This window comes from Lolium perenne, chromosome 3 (genome assembly GCF_019359855.2).
Source record: "Lolium perenne isolate Kyuss_39 chromosome 3, Kyuss_2.0, whole genome shotgun sequence".
Taxonomy (NCBI): domain Eukaryota; kingdom Viridiplantae; phylum Streptophyta; class Magnoliopsida; order Poales; family Poaceae; genus Lolium; species Lolium perenne.
In genome coordinates, this window is record NC_067246.2 from 138,372,504 (window position 1) to 138,387,959 (window position 15,456).

A 15,456-nucleotide genomic window follows, 5' to 3' on the forward strand; every position below is an offset into this window, starting at 1 on the left:
CTCAAGAAGAATATTATGGGTAACTTCGCAGACAAGCTAACATTTACTATTGTAACGTGCGCCCAGCACACAGGGGACGAATCTATGTGGATACTACGTTTGCGAGTCCATTCACATGTTAACCATTGAGAAGCACAACGATAATAGATTCAACGTAAGCAATAACATTCACATCTTTAATTTATTATCGTCAATATTTCGTTATCAAGATTGATATAGTCATATTCATCACATTTTCCTATATAGGTCGACTTCATGCGGGAGAAGCTCCAACCACAAGAACACATACTAGGAATTACGGAGGAACTGGCGGGATTTCTATTGAGAGAAGTAATAGACGACAAGGGCTTGTTTAGTCCAAATAGGCGCAACAAATGATCCCCATGTATTAGTTCGAATAGACGACGGGCTTTTGTCCCAGTAGTAGTGAGCTCCATGTATATGTGTAAGGGGAATCTCGAATAGACTTTCGCTTCCAATATTTGTTTGCTTGATCTTATATATAATGAATGAACATGTACAACTTGTAGTAGTGTACAAATATATGGAACTTTTATTTTAAAATGAAAAAATGAAACAAAAGGGGGGCGGGGGGGGGGGGGGGGGGGTGCTGCACCCCTCAAACCCTAAAGCAGCAGTGTTCTGCGCGCGCCACGTAGGGGTCCTTTTATCGCGGGTCGTAACACCGCCCGCGACAAAAGGGTGTGTCCCCTGGGCGCCCCGCGCCTGCCACGTGGTGGACCATATGTCGCGGGTGGTAAGCGACCCGCGATAAAAGGGTGGACCTTTCCCGCCTCCATTGTCGCGGCTCGCCGCCCGCGACAAAAGGGCCTTACGGCAATCGACATTAGGGCTCTTCTCCACTAGTGTTTGCATGTTACTAACTTTTAGTAAAAAATTGGTTAAAGTTTTCATGTTTTGACTTTTTAAAAATAATGTAGACCTTATTCATTGGAGGCGACGCTAGTATTCTCTCCATTCTGAAATAAGTGTCGCAATATTTTCTAGATACAGATGTATGCATATTGAAATGCATCTAGACCGGTTCCTACCAAGATAGTAGTTAGACATTTATTTTGATTGAAATGAAGGTAGTTCCATGCAAGATTACAATGTCATTTTCTCTCGTTTTGCTACATTTCAAATATGAGAACTCTGTCGCGGTCGCTGCCTCCGCCACTAGCAGCAGCGCTATCTGCTTCCCGGCAAAACTTAAGGTCGAGATTGTTCACAAATTGGAAGACACATGAAGGAATGCGCGCACTGCACACACAATTTCTATCGACAAAAATCCTGTGCTAAATTTGGCCACGAGTCCCCTCCGTCATCCTACCTCACCTCTCTTCGTCCCCGTGGAACATACAGAGATGAGACCACCACCAAACCGACGCATGGCTCCCAATAATTGGCGTCTCTCCTTCTCCTGCTAGCCAAATCCGCTGCGCCACAAAACCAGAGGTCTTGGAGGCCACGTTGGCTAGAAACAAGGAGAGATCACAAACAAGAAATCCACGCGCGCACGCCAGAAGCGAATTTCCATCCATATATACTCGTCTCCTACGCCGGCCATCCTTTCCTACTCCCTCCATTTCTCTCCTCCGCCCTAGCTTTCGTTTCTTGGAAGCGAGAGAGGGGACGGGGAGGGAGAGGGAGAGGGGCGGCGGAGGGCGACGGTGAGGTGAGGTGAGGGGAAGCTGCCTGCGTGCACCGTGCCCCGGCCGGGCCCGCCCACGCTGTCCTCCCTCCTCTCCTCTTGCTCACTCACTCCCACCAAAGCTCTCCTCCTCTCACCAACTCTCTCTTATCTCCTTCCAAGATCCCTTTTCCATTCCCCCTTTCGTCTTTGCTAAGCTAGCTAGGACCATTCTTTGATCTTTCCGTGGCTCCAAATACCCCCGTTCCAGCTGCCTGCGAAGATCCGATTGTTCCCTCCTGTCCTGCTTGCGACAGAGTGATTAAGCTCCAATTTGACTTATCGATTCTTGGTTCGTGCGTCTCCCCTTCTTCTCCGGGCTTCGATTCCACCGAATCCTGCCCGCCTAATATTTTGTTTGTAAAGTGGGTTCCATCGCGTCACCCTCACGGTGTCTACGATCGGCCGGAGAAAGCAGCTAGCCAAAAGCCAGGTTCTTGATGCGGTTGTGGTCGTAGCGGCGGCAGCAGCATCTCTCCTTTCTTTCTTTCTATCCACTGGACTGCGTGGTGGCTCCTCCTCGTCTTGTTGTTTATCTGCGAGGAGCACTGGGCAACCGCAGTGCTCCGCGCGCATTTTCTGACTCTGATCGATGCTTGCCCTGGTCGCCACCTTCGTCTTCTCCTGCCTCCTCTTCCTGTCCAAGCCATGCGCCCGTGACATGAGATTGTTCCTCGCCTCCATCTGCCAAGAACTCGCGCTCTCGCTGCTCGGATTCTTGGCCGGCTACAGGCTGCTCGGAGGCGTCGCCTCCACGGCCACGGCCGCCGACGCCATGCCGCTCATGCAGTCCTTCAAGAGGAAGCGCCCAGCGGCCAAGGTGGAGAGCGCCGAGGACACCGGTGAGCCCTCCGTGCTCGACCTCCCGGAGCTGGCAATCGACTGCATTCTCGCCAAGCTGCCGCCGGCAGAGCTGCGGAACATGGCCGCCGTCTGCCGTTCCATGCGGGACCGCTGCCGGAGCGACCACTTCTGGGAGAGCCACATGTCCCGCAAGTGGGGCTCGGTCCTGGGCACCGCCGCCAGGGAAGAGTGGAGGTCGTATCTGTCCTCGTCGACCGCGCCCGGTGGCGGCGCCTCGTGCGGCTCTGCTGGCAGCGCCAAGCACCGGAGGTGGCTCGCCGCGCTGTCCTGCGTCTGTCCGGTGGTGTCCTGGATGCGGCCTCGGGCCGACGGTGCCGCCGGCAGGTCGGTGGGTCCTGTGCTGGATGATTCCGTCATGTCGTGGTATCTCCACATGGAGAGCGGCAAGTTCTGGTTCCCGGCACAAGTCTACAACCGAGAGGTACTACAATTTCATTTCATTATTGCACGGTATGCGAATTAATGAATTATAGTACACTTTGTTAACTAGTAGTAGTTGCTCACCGGTGCTAATAATTAGAAGACTGATTGGGCTGAATTATTAGAAACAAGTTGTACTAAAATTTCATTAGAATTCACACCTTAATTTGGTTACATGTATTTGCTTCTCTGTCGTCTAATTGAGCTGGATATTCATGAGCTTTCCTGCTGGCTATACTTGTTCATCTTCTTTTGGGCTCCTATCTTTTTCTAGTTTTCAGCTTTTATTCACGAAGCAATCCTGAAACTTTATGTTTGTTTTGCAGCATGGACATGTTGGGTTCATGATGTCATGCTATGATGCAGAGCTCAGCTATGATTTCCGCACAGACTCGTTCCGTGCAAGGTACTAATCTGTTTATGATTTTAGCCAGTGAAGCGTAAGGCTGTGGGCATGTTCTATATTTTTGAGTCAAACAAACAGTGCGGCAGATTATTTTTGTAACTTGAAGTTGTCTATCTGATATGATTTGAAATTGGAAACTTTGACGTTGCAGGTATCCACCACATGGGCGACGAACTGTCGTCGTGGAGGATGGTGTGCATTGGGACAGGATCAGGGCAGCTCCGGTCGAAACCCTTGCACATGATCTGCATGCCTCTGACAGCCTACATCAACTCCGGCCCGGCGATAACATTGAGATTCAGTGGAGAAGGAACAAGGAGTTCCCATATGGTATGTTCCCGGGCACCCAACAATGCAACGCTAGGCAGTGCTGCAAGAACCATTAAACATTGCCCATAGGGGATATGCTAATCTTATCTGATAGAGATGAGGAGTATTCTACCAGTGGACAATGTGTTCATTCATGTGTTGCTATATATGTTTGGCAGGCTGGTGGTATGGAGTTGTTGGCCACTTGGAGTCATGCGATGGAAATGAACACTTTTGTCGGTGTCATCTTAGTGGTGAGAATAACTTTAATCCCAACGACTAATTTATTTGACTTGACTAATAATTGCAACGTTAGTTGCATATGCATAGGCCTTTCAGAGTCATGACCCCATGAACATTCCAGCAAAGCCCAAAGAACATTATAATACAACATCATGGCCTTGAACTCATCTTGGTTATTCATTTATTAAAACCAAAGTGATAAGCCAAAATGATGACTTCCTTCATATGTTTGACCTTGATTGTACATTAGAAAGATATGTTATCATACGTATTCCCATTAATTGAACCGTTTCTGCCCACTCATATTGTATCATGTTCAGATGTGATAACTTGATTAACATACTTCTGAAGATAGCAGACATTCATATTTCTATGCGAGGACTCCTTTCTATAATTAACCATCCTTTTAGGTTATGCTTACTTTGATACCTTACATTGAATGGTTTTACTTTTTCACTTGTTCTCTGAATAAAAATAACCAAATACCACTAGATTCATGTAGAATGTCAAGGTCGTTGCAGCTACTATGACTGAGATTGCCACCCTTAATTCCTTTTTTCAGTGAGAAAAAGATAATCTATGTGTGCGACTTTCAAAACTCGAATGTCAAAACACAGTTACTCTGTGTAACTAGACTCTGTTTTTTTAACATCCTCCTCGAAACAGGATTTCGTCCTGCTTTATAAATAAAGCCACCCAATACTGTTTTTCTAACATACCTCAGTGTATTGCAGATACTGTTGTGCTGGAGTTCAACCAATACACACCTGGCTCAAGATGGAGGCAGTCTCTGGTCAACCGGAAGGACCACAGGGAAGAGGGCAACGAGGGCGTTGGATTCTACGGTGGAATAAGGAAACTCCACAAAAAGGATGAAATCTCTAAGTGGAAGCAGCTGTGGCCAACAGATATCCTGGAATAACACGCTATTTCGTCGTTATGATGCATCAAGATGGTTAACTGATTGATATCTTCCATTGATTCAATCGACGCCGTCCCTCTGTTCAAGCTGTACACACGGATAGAACACGAGGTGACAGATCTGGTAGCTGGACACGGTTGTAAACTTACTGTCAGGCAAAATAAACGCAGACTGCTTCTTTATTTAGGGGACTGTAGGCCTGCAATAAAGCCTACATCATCCAGTGTATGTATGTAACCGCAGTCTGTGCCCTTTTTTGCCTGCTGTCGTAGTTCTAGAGCAGAAAGATCAAATGTAAATTACAATTTAGTTCAGATTTACGACACATTTGTCGCAATTGTCTCCGTCGAATGTTGGATGTTCTCCACGCTGTGCAAACTAGGTTGTAGGGAGAGCAGTTGGCCTATTCCCAGCAATAACCTCTATGTGTTAAGTTGAGGTTTGAAATTTGAGCTGTTGGGAGTTTTTCACCATCAGGTAGGCTCACGAAGCAGTCTTAAGATTAAGACAATGCCGAAGTCAAAAGTGGAGTTTGGGCTGTTACCAATGTCTGAACTGGACACACAATTGTCACTTATTTTAAAGGAAAACAGCAGTAATGTAGTGTATTTTTTATTTATTTTTGGTGAAGACGGTTCCAGAATCAAAAGGAAAGAAGTATCTATCTAAAGCAGTAGTACAGGTAAACTGAAGTTTTTCACCCAAGATCTGAAAGATATCAACAGCTTCCTGATGGCCTGAGAATAACCTAATCCAGCTGTCTCTTTTTTGCGAACTAGCTCTCTTTGAACCGCTGTGCTAAATTGCGGTTAACCGATAATTGCATTAGGTCTCGATCAAGTTTTATTTTCGGTTTTCTTGTTGGGTCGCCCTCTTTCTCTGTGGGCCTATGTGCGTTGTAGCTTGTAGCCTTTTTATTTACTTTCTATGTTGGGCTGCCGGAGCAACAGATAAATTTTAAGGGCGAATCCTATTTATCGCCCGCGTGCGTGCGGGAATACGCCCCGCACGCACGGGGTGTCCACTTGGGCCTCGGCCCATTAAGTGCATCGTGGTTGTTTTTAGTCCGCTTCTTCTGCTTTTTCCGTTTTTTCTGATTTGCACAGTTTCTTTTCTGTTTTGTTTGGTTCTTTCGTCTTTGTTTTGAACAAACTTCGATTTTAAGCAAATTTCGGATTTGGGAAGATTCCGAATTTGAGCAAATTTTGAATTCAAACAGATTTGAATTTGAGCAACTTTCGAATTCGATTTTTTTTAGCAAATTTGGAATTCGAGCAGATTCGAATTTGAGCAAATTTTGAATTTGGGCAAATTCCGAATTCAAGCAGATTTGAATTTGAGCAAATTCTGAATTCGACCATATTCAAATTTGTGCAAATTTCAAATTTGAGCATATTCAAATTTTTGCAAATTTCAAATTCGAGCAATGCACCTAGTCTTTCCGTTTTTAAAAACTTACCAGCTTCGAGCGTGAAACGGAAACATCGAGCGAACCTGCTAACGTCGAACGTGTGAATAGTCTACTTGGTTCGTTCCCGTCCGTTCATCTAGATCGACCTAGTTAGCCTACGGTACAACGACACGCTAACAAGCAATATAGGAGTGCTCATTCCCCCCCTCCCCTCTCTCGCCCTGCTACAGTAGTTGAGAGGCCCTTCTTCCCCGCCGGACCGCTCCAATGTCCTCTCCGCCGGAATAGCCGGCCCGAGTAGGGAAGGAGCATGCGCCGGAGTACATAGCTGTAGTGGTAGGTCTAGGGTTTGGTCCTTTATGGCGTTTGGCGTCTATGCCGGGAGGGAGGCGGCGGATCTTCTCAATCAGATCTGGCGCCGCACCATCTTCTTCCACTGCTTCAAGGTGCTCCGGTGGTCGGAGCCGGTGTTGCGGAGGTGGAAAGGAGTGGAGATCTCCATAAATAAGGCTGACACGACGGGATCTGGTGGTCAAGACCGGAGCTGCAAGCTTTTCTCCCTGATCTGTCATGGTGGCGTGATTGGGGAGGGGGCGCAGCTCTTGGTCGGCTACCCACTGGATCTGCCTCAGGGGAGTGGCGTTGTTTCTCACCGGAGGTTCCCTACGACACCACTGTCGCCGTTCTACATGGACGAAGGGCGGCCCCTCCAACCTCAAGTGATGGCACTCGGCCGTCACTTCCAGGTCTTCATCTGGAGGTTTCCTACGGCGCCTCTGTCGCCATTCTTCATGGCCGAAAGGCGGCCCCTCCAACCTCGAGCGATGGTGTACGGCCGTCACCTCCAGGACTCAATCAACCTCCGGCGGAGGTTCTCTAGCTGTGCCGTAGTTGGCTCCCACCTCCATGCCCCAAGTGATCTTGTCCCCGGCGGCATGCAGGTTGACTACGGCGAGCTCTGCAGTGGTGGAGAAGGAGTTGGACTGGATTGCTTTTCCTGTTTCTTTCTTAGAGTCCTCTGTGCAAATTGTGAGGGTCGGTTTGTAATTTCCATCTTTACTTTGACCCTTTCTGTAATATGTACTGCCACCGCTTTGACTGCAATGAAGCTCTAGGTCCTTCGAGGCCTCCCCTGTTCAAAAAAAGCGCAATATATAGGCCAACCCAATTTTATGGGAGGTTTGCTTCTAGTTTTAGACCGTGTGTGGATACATTGTTAGAGCATATCCAGCCGACATTCTTCAAAACGTTCCCAAATGTATTTGGGGGGCGCCGGACAAATTTTCGTTCCCAGCCGCGTGCCCCAAAGTCTCCTTTCGTTCGGCGCGGCACAATACGCTGTCCGGCGGCCCGAGCCCGACCCCGGTCCACAGAGGACGCTCCGGACGCCGGACACAACGAAAAACAAGGCGAGGAGACGCGGGACCGACGCGTCAGCGAGATATAAAAATTCAACCCCCTTTCCCGCCACATCGCGCCTCTCTCGCCACACATTTCTGCCCTCCCAAACGATTTCACCGCCTCTCCTGCCAATCATTTCTCCCTCTCGCCGTCGCTACTCTCTCCCTCCCACCGACGCTACCCTCTCCCATCCATGGCGCCGCCGACATGCCCCAAAAAGTGGCCAAGAAAATGGCCACTAAGCCGCCGGGCAATGAGACGAAAGGGCTGAAGGGGCCGTTCACGAAGCCGCGGAAGGCGCCGGCTGCGAGGAAGAAGACGGAAGGCTGGACCGATGAAAGGTGTAATCAAGACTGCATGGGGCGCAAGCTATCGACGACGGAGCGGAGTGGACGACGGGTGGTGCAGCAGGAGAAGAAGTCGGAGGCGGCACGTGCGCACCAGAAGACGCTGGCCACGTGTATCGCTCCTACCAATGCGAGCCCATGGAGTACGTCGGGCCCAGCATACATTCCGGGAGTGGTGTCCCCGTCGACATCCGGCTTCTTCAACGACTGCCCTTATGCCACTCCCGGGTGCGTGACACCGAACTTGTCGCCGCGGTACGAGGATGCATTGTCGCATGGCAGCTTCAACCCTAACGACATGTTCCACTCCCCGGCGTACGACCAAGCGCCCCAGCGCTAGCCAGGCCCCGGTGCGGACGGCGCCCTATTCACTGGGAGCAGGGGTCCGCTCGAATTTGAGGGCTCCGGTGGTGAGGAAGAGGAGGAGGAGGGGAGGGGGAGGATGACGAAGTGGGCGGCGACGAAGAGGACGACGAGGACGAGGATGTCGTGGAGGATGCAGATGATCTCGTGGAGGTTGACGCGGCCGGCGTGAGTAAGAACAGGAAGAAGAAGGTGGCGGCCTCAGGCACACGAGGCCCCAAGTCGAAGGTTCTAGAGGATGAATGTATCTGCGAGTCGTGGTCGACGGTGAGCCATGACTCCATCATCGCCACCAACCAAAAGTACGAAAAGTATTGAGCGAGGATCAAGGCGGAGTTCGATGAGCGCAAGCTAGTCAAGAAGGATTACCGCATGATGACAATGAAGAGGAGCCAAAAGGCAATGTCGACGCGCTGGGCCATCATCCAGGCGTCGGTGAACATGTTACATGGCTTCCATAACGAGGTCGAGACCAGAAGCGACAGCGACACTAACCTTGGCGATGTGGTAGGCCTCTTTCTACATGAAGTTCTAGCGCCTAGTTTAATCACGATCTGATTGTGCGTCCTTTGATTAGTTCGACCGCGCCATGGCAATGTACCGGAAGAACTCAGAAGGTTTTACGTCTTTCGCGCTAATTCATTGCTATAGCAAGTTCAAAACGAACGAGAAATGGCGGTTGATGTGTCTTTCGTTGTCGAAGGGGAAAGATGCCACTGATCTGGATGCGTCGCTCGCAACATCGGGAGGGCGCCCTATCGGCAACAAGGCTGCCAAGGCCGCCTTGGCCGACGCGTCGGCGACCGAGAAGACGCAGGTGTCGATCACACACTGCCTCGCGAGGTCTCCTCGACCCTGCTCTCCCGCGACAAAAAAAAAGGCCGACGAAAGCTGAACGATGTTGCTCGAGAGGCAAGATGAGAAGATGGAGCTCAAGAAACGCAAGGAGGACATGTCCCTGCTGACCGCGTCGATAGCTGGAATGTCTCCCCGGATGCGGGCGTCGCACAACTTCTACAAAAGCATGATCCTCGACGATATGAAGCCAAAATTGCTGCGGCCAAGGCAGCGGCAGCAACCCCACCTCCGGAGCAAGAGCCGCCACCAGCAGCGCATCTGCGACAGCGTCTGCTAGTACACCTGCATCAGCAGCATCGACATCTGCATCAGCATCGGTAATGGAGCAGGCAGACCGGGCAGAGCACGACAAGGTCGTCGTGCGTCGACTTAGGATGCGCCACCAACGTCGCCGAACCCCTTCTTCCAACTTATGTTTAGATTGCACCACCGGTCTGTAATATGATCACGCATCTAGTACTTTGATTGCGGCTACTTCGATTGCGACGATTTCGGGAACGATCTCTTTTGAATGTGAATTATTTGAATTTCTATTTGGGGATCGCGTTTGGGGGACGCGGCTAGACAACAGCGTCCTCCAAACACGGCAGGAAGAAAACGCGTCCACCAAACGCTCGACCCGGCGTTGTTTGAGGGACGCGGCTGGAGATGCTCTTAGGCTTTCATTTTCACACATTTTGAAGATTTTTCATAGGCGCTTTTAAGTTCTCTGTTTGTACAATCGCACCTACACACGTAGTCGCATATATACGTAACAGAAAACTCATGATTTTCCTATGTCATATAGATGCACAATTACACATATATCTGCAACTGAGATCCAATGCCAGACGCACATATATCAGCAATTTTGAACCGATGCCATCTTTTTACGTGAAATTGTATATAGATGCGCAATTGCACATATATGTGTCTAATTCGGATGTATCTTCGCAATTATATGCATGTTGTATTTGTTCACCAGAAAAATCTATGCATATTTTTGCTCATAGACGTACAATTACATATAGATGTGTAACTGTATATATATATATGCAATCTTTTAGTTTTTGTTGTGCGATTGCATTTTTCACATCCCGTTTGTAAAAAAAGCGTAGTTTAAAAAGACCAAGGAGCAATTAAGGAACGAAGGTGGGGCCAAGTGAATATAATCCAAGGAAAAACCTGCTCTGTTGATCGACCAAGCGCTCTACTATTTCTGGATTGACCGAGCGCTAGGTGCTTCCCTCTTTGAATTCTTTCTTGCATCCAAAAGGGTGGCCCTGTTTAATCACGGGTTCCACTAATTCCCGGGAAAAAAACCCCCGCCGAATTCATGGATAAATTGGAACATAAAAGCGTGCAGAATCAAAAGAAAGCATAATTCTGAGTTTTAATAAATTAATATGAATCGAGAGGATATTACAAACATCAGTTTCAACCTCAACTTGGAGCTCAGGCAGGGTGGGTATGATACGTTCAGAGATTCTTCTGAGCTGATAACTGCTACTTGTGGTATCCTGGTAGTCTGGTACTGGTTGCCAGCATGTTTTGTTATCGGATAGTAGATGCTAAGCAAGTATACTATGGTTGATGAGCTTATCTGAATCACGATGCCGTTTCAATCAGAAAACAAGCATGAACCTCTCGAATCCAAATTGTGGTGCCAGTTGTGGTACTCACTGATGCCCGAGACGCAATCATAACAGTACAAATATCATCATTCTTTTGCCGTCAAAATTTTACAAAGAGGTTAAGTCATTATACATGATAGAGTCTGGATCATGGCTCTCTACTTGCAAGCTCAGAGAAAAATGTCCTAGCAACCTACGTAGTGTACATGTACATCTCTGAATTAGGCGAACCGGCGAGGCTGCAGATGCTAGCCTGCTTTTCACCTTTGATCCAGCTACACATGGATGGAGTGCTTCATGCTCTGGATCGTGAGAGCAGAGATCATTCCCATTGAGCTGAGGAAGGCTGGTTGAACGCGAGGATCGCCACGGTTCTGTCTATTGCGTTTGTCTCTCGTTCTGCTTGGTCTAATGTCGAGGAGCTGAAATTATCAAGTGAGCTCCAATAGATTAGGTACACATTGAGACTCGGCACAATTGATCAGGCAAGCAAGACGGAGTCGTATATATGTACCTGGATCCAATGCCCTCTGATTGCTGAAAACTTTGTTCATCTGAGGTCGTGATTGTTCCTCCGTTTGCAGCAGTGCACTGTGCTTCCGAGCTTTCAGCCAGTCTGTAGAAAGCGTCACGGAGGCATACACGCGTCTTCTTGGTCAGCTTCAGAAGCAGGTATTTCATGGTTAGAGACACGTAAAAATGCATGTTTACATAAATAGACTGGACATGCCATCCACTGAACATACCTGGAACATTATATCTTCGAGTTCCTCAAGCACTGCTACTTCCCCGTTAGAGGAGCTCTGTATATCAGCAACTGACATGCTCCTTTTCATGGTGCTCACCTCAGACTGCAATTTAAAGCTGATCAGTATATCATCCAGCAGATACACAAATAAAGAACAACATGAGCTAGAACATATTTTACCTTGTTATTGGAGGGGTTTACTAGTGTTCCCAAGCTTCCATCTGCGTTGCTCGGATCATCTTGCAATTCATGGCTGAACAAAGGAAAGCCACAAGTATCCATGGTGTCCATTTCATTGTGGTCAGGATTTGCTTCTTCATCTTGGGAATCAGTTAGTACTCCACTCAGCATGTTTTCATAGGACAGTAGCCTGTGCATGGAGCCAGGGAACATATCAAGTGCCTGAAAAGGCGCATCCATCATCCTCATCTCATCATCGGAGAATTGACTCCTGAAAAGTTTTGGACAGATTGGTTTACAACCATGCATAGGATTTACAGCGATCACGAACGGAATCGCACAATTACTATCTATACAAGCTCTTAGTAAAGCACTATCTAGAGTTTTGTACATACAAGAAGATGTCGTTTGTTTCCTTTGTGTGCTGTAGCTCCGACGGTGCTGGACCCTCAGATTGTTCTTCTGAAGGCCGTGTACTGCAATCTGAAGATGCACCCCTGGCGCATGCTGAAGACCTCTCCCATTGTTTGCTCCTCCGATGTTCGTCAGTGTCGAAACATTGGGCGGCTTCTTTCTCGTGCTCGTGTGAATACACGCTGGCTGTGTTCAGATCATCAGATAGCCTTGAATTCCACTGTGACCAGTAAGTTCCTTGCTCTGTTTCTTGATTCTCTAAGACTGCATCACCGGATGGAAAGATGTTTCCACCTTCTGGCAGGACATAACATGTCATGCTACCCATCTGGAAAAGGTATGGTACTATTAGAACATGAACCAAACTACATGTTGCATCTATTGAGTTATGATCCTTTTAACAAAACTTTAATCTAGCACTAATCAGTTACTAGCAAATATTGGAGCATCAAAATCCAAGTAAAGAAGGACAACTAACTGAAGCTAAGCATAAAAAAACCGCTCTGTTTTTTTTTTTTTTGGGAAATAGCTGAGCAAGATGCAGAACCTGCAGTACCTGATGCTACTCATATTATGAAACTCTTAAGCAATTAAAAAATTCCATCATGTGCGAAGCAAGTCACAGCAAGATTGAAACGAAATTATCCGAACTTAAAGAGCGGACCAAACAACTCCACACCGAGCAACTTGCAAAATAACGAGATTTGCCCGAAAAAAAAGAGAGAAAACCCAAGCGCTCTGAATCGCAGATCTCATACGACCCTGAGCCGGAGAAAGCAAAATCAAACCCCAAATCACGATTACTTCCAATACTTGACATCTCTATGCTAAGACTAGGCGGTTCCAGGAAAAAAAGACATTAAGTTTGGTCAGGATTCAGGAACAGAAACAGAGACGAAATAGAAAACAACCGCAAACAAAATAACATATACAAGAAGCAAATAACTCCATGTTTCAATAGGACCTTTTCTTCTGGTTCATATGTTTTTAGCTTTTTTTTTTGGCCACACACATACAAGAACAAATGAAGAACACAGGGTTAGCTAGCTAGCTACCACCTACCAGGAGAGAGAAAAAACTGACTTTACTAACGAAATCTCACGGGAGGAGCAAAGAATACAGCAATTAACGATAGAAGGAATCAAGAGAAGAAGAACATATGAAGAAATCAGCAACTCACAAACCTTTTCTTCTTCTTCTTCGGGGCTGTTCTTGTGGATGTCGAAATGCGCGGAAGCGTCTAGGCGGCTGCTGTGCTGCGGCTTATAATTGTGGACGGGGAGAAGAGGAAAGACAGGAGGGGGCAACCTCTACTTAACTAATCGCTCAAGGCACTGACGGGTGGGCCCTACATATCGTGAATGGCCGCTGCCCGTGCCGTGGTGGGGCCGGGCTGCTGAGGTGTCAGCCGATAGGCCAAGTAAAAGGTTGAGTGGAGGCGGAAACGTGTGGCTGGAGAGGGTGGTTATCTAAATCTAGGCTGTCGCTGCGCCACGTAGGCCCTAAGGATCCTTTCCTCAAATATTAGGCTCTCTCGCCCAAGCGATTTGCGTATCTTTCCAGGGAAACCCTCTGCTTAACTAATATTTTCGTTCAGCGCCTAATATGCTAAGCATTTATTTTGCTGCAAACCGCATTCCAGCTTTTTTCTTTCCCTCTCAAGTGCACGTTCACCAGACAAGGACATGGTACACGTTACTAGTAGTTTCCAACCTAAAGTTCTTTTCAATTCTTTTCGCATAGTGTTTTGTTTTATACTTTTGCGGTAATCATTTGTTCTTAAAAAATAGTATACTATGTTCAAGCCCTTATAGCCCTCGACTCCAAAATGCAATAGACCCTATTGAAAATCGGGTACACTCGGTAAAAGATGAAACAGACTCTACGGAAAAATAGTGCTCTCGGTCAAAAAATGCATTTAGTTGTTCTTGATAATATATTCATGTCTGGTGATATGCTTAATTCCCCTTCCTTTTGCATTCTTATTGACATGACAACACATGTGCCTCAATGGTTCACCGCTCTAGCATATGGCCAAATTCCTCCAAACCCCATGGTGTCGAGTGATGGTGAAACTTGTATGTGCCCAAGGATGAGAGAGATAAACCGATCTAAGGTGCTAGAGACCTAATATGTTCAAAATAATCATATGTTTGAGTGTGCAAGTCGTACGAAAGAGGGAGTATTAAATGGCATATACTAGCCAGATGGTATAAAGGGCTACCATTGAATGATTCATGACACATAAAGTCCAATGGCCCGTACATGATCTGTTCTAGGAGCCTAAGAGTCAAACAACATGATCAAAATGTGATCACACTAGATTCAAAATTGGCCATATAGAATCAACATAGACAACACTTGCTCATAGAAAAAGTGCAAGTCCAGAAAACAAAATCGGTACCATCGAGGCAAAATCCAACAACATTGAACTTGATAGACTGGGACTTGGCTATATAATAAACACATGTGATTCTTGGAAGTACTCGCCTCAAAACGGGTCTCACCATATTCAGAAGCATAGTGCTAGGGCAATCCTTGAGGAAATTGGTCATAACTATCAAAACATTAGCCATTCTTGGCAAATCTAGCTACAACACTGAAGCTATTCAAGGTTGTAGCAGATTTACCCCACTAAGTCATAACCCTCGCACAAGAAGCCAATCTCGGTACTTCCTATATAAAAACGGTCACATCGAGAATCATATCTTGCACGTCTCAAAGGGATTTGAAAGGATATTCTAGAAAATGATTGAGCCCTAACTCAACAATTTTCAAGATTTATCCACAAGCTTAGGTACCGTATCCTTTTTATGGTAGAGTTGTCTTATATTTAATGTGATTCTTGCAACCGCATAAAACTACTAGAAATAACTATCGATAGTCTTCTAGCTCAAGCCATAATTTCAGCTTAACGTAGATTCAATACTTCTTTAGCAAACAAGGCAATCTCACCTTTCATATCCTAACATTCAACTTAGCATAATTTCTTCAAATAATTTTGTTTAAGCAAGTTTTTTCTAGTTATTACCCCTAAAAAAATCTAGGGTATGACGTCAGTCTATCGTGATGTGTTGAGGCAGGCGCATATACTATGGTTGCGCTTGGTGCAGTAGTTTAAATAAGTTGTTTTTGAAGAATTTTACTAACCAGGTTAAAAGGGTCACAAATCCAATCCTAGAGGGTAAGAAAAGTACCACAAAGGCAAGCCTAGACCATCGATTGGACGATTACCACATCTAGGAAAAGTTTCGAATACCACAT

General features: G+C 46.9%; 2 protein-coding genes across 2 annotated transcripts; one reads left to right on the forward strand and one right to left on the reverse strand.

Annotated features, from left to right (window-relative positions):
- The first annotated feature begins 1,384 nt into the window (after positions 1-1,384).
- LOC127342565 (F-box protein At2g32560) lies at positions 1,385-5,201 on the forward strand. The gene is made up of 5 exons (XM_051368541.2): positions 1,385-2,978; positions 3,304-3,383; positions 3,535-3,713; positions 3,872-3,946; positions 4,670-5,201. The coding sequence occupies exons 1-5, from the start codon at positions 2,286-2,288 to the stop codon at positions 4,855-4,857; spliced, it is 1,215 nt and encodes a 404-aa protein (XP_051224501.1). The 5' UTR covers positions 1,385-2,285; the 3' UTR covers positions 4,858-5,201.
- Positions 5,202-10,919: 5,718 nt separating this feature from the next.
- LOC127342566 (uncharacterized) lies at positions 10,920-13,512 on the reverse strand. Its single transcript, XM_051368542.1, has 6 exons — positions 13,377-13,512; positions 12,174-12,520; positions 11,779-12,049; positions 11,597-11,701; positions 11,365-11,510; positions 10,920-11,272 (listed from the first exon to the last, which is right to left on the reverse strand). The coding sequence occupies exons 2-6, from the start codon at positions 12,518-12,520 to the stop codon at positions 11,173-11,175; spliced, it is 969 nt and encodes a 322-aa protein (XP_051224502.1). The 5' UTR covers positions 13,377-13,512; the 3' UTR covers positions 10,920-11,172.
- Between the last annotated feature and the right edge of the window lie 1,944 nt (positions 13,513-15,456).

What these genes read in the sequence shown, in the direction of transcription:
- LOC127342566 (XM_051368542.1), bottom strand. Translation starts at nt 12,520, where the DNA reads ATGGGTAGCATGACATGTTATGTCCTGCCAGAAGGTGGAAACATCTTT. An exon ending in TAAACCCCTCCAATAACAAG is followed by an intron (nt 11,702 to 11,778) that starts GTAAAATATGTT and finishes TTTAAATTGCAG; the next exon opens with TCTGAGGTGAGCACCATGAA. An exon ending in TCAGAGGGCATTGGATCCAG is followed by an intron (nt 11,273 to 11,364) that starts GTACATATATAC and finishes TGATAATTTCAG; the next exon opens with CTCCTCGACATTAGACCAAG.
- LOC127342565 (XM_051368541.2), top strand. Translation starts at nt 2,286, where the DNA reads ATGCTTGCCCTGGTCGCCACCTTCGTCTTCTCCTGCCTCCTCTTCCTG. An exon ending in ACAGACTCGTTCCGTGCAAG is followed by an intron (nt 3,384 to 3,534) that starts GTACTAATCTGT and finishes TTGACGTTGCAG; the next exon opens with GTATCCACCACATGGGCGAC. An exon ending in TTGTCGGTGTCATCTTAGTG is followed by an intron (nt 3,947 to 4,669) that starts GTGAGAATAACT and finishes AGTGTATTGCAG; the next exon opens with ATACTGTTGTGCTGGAGTTC.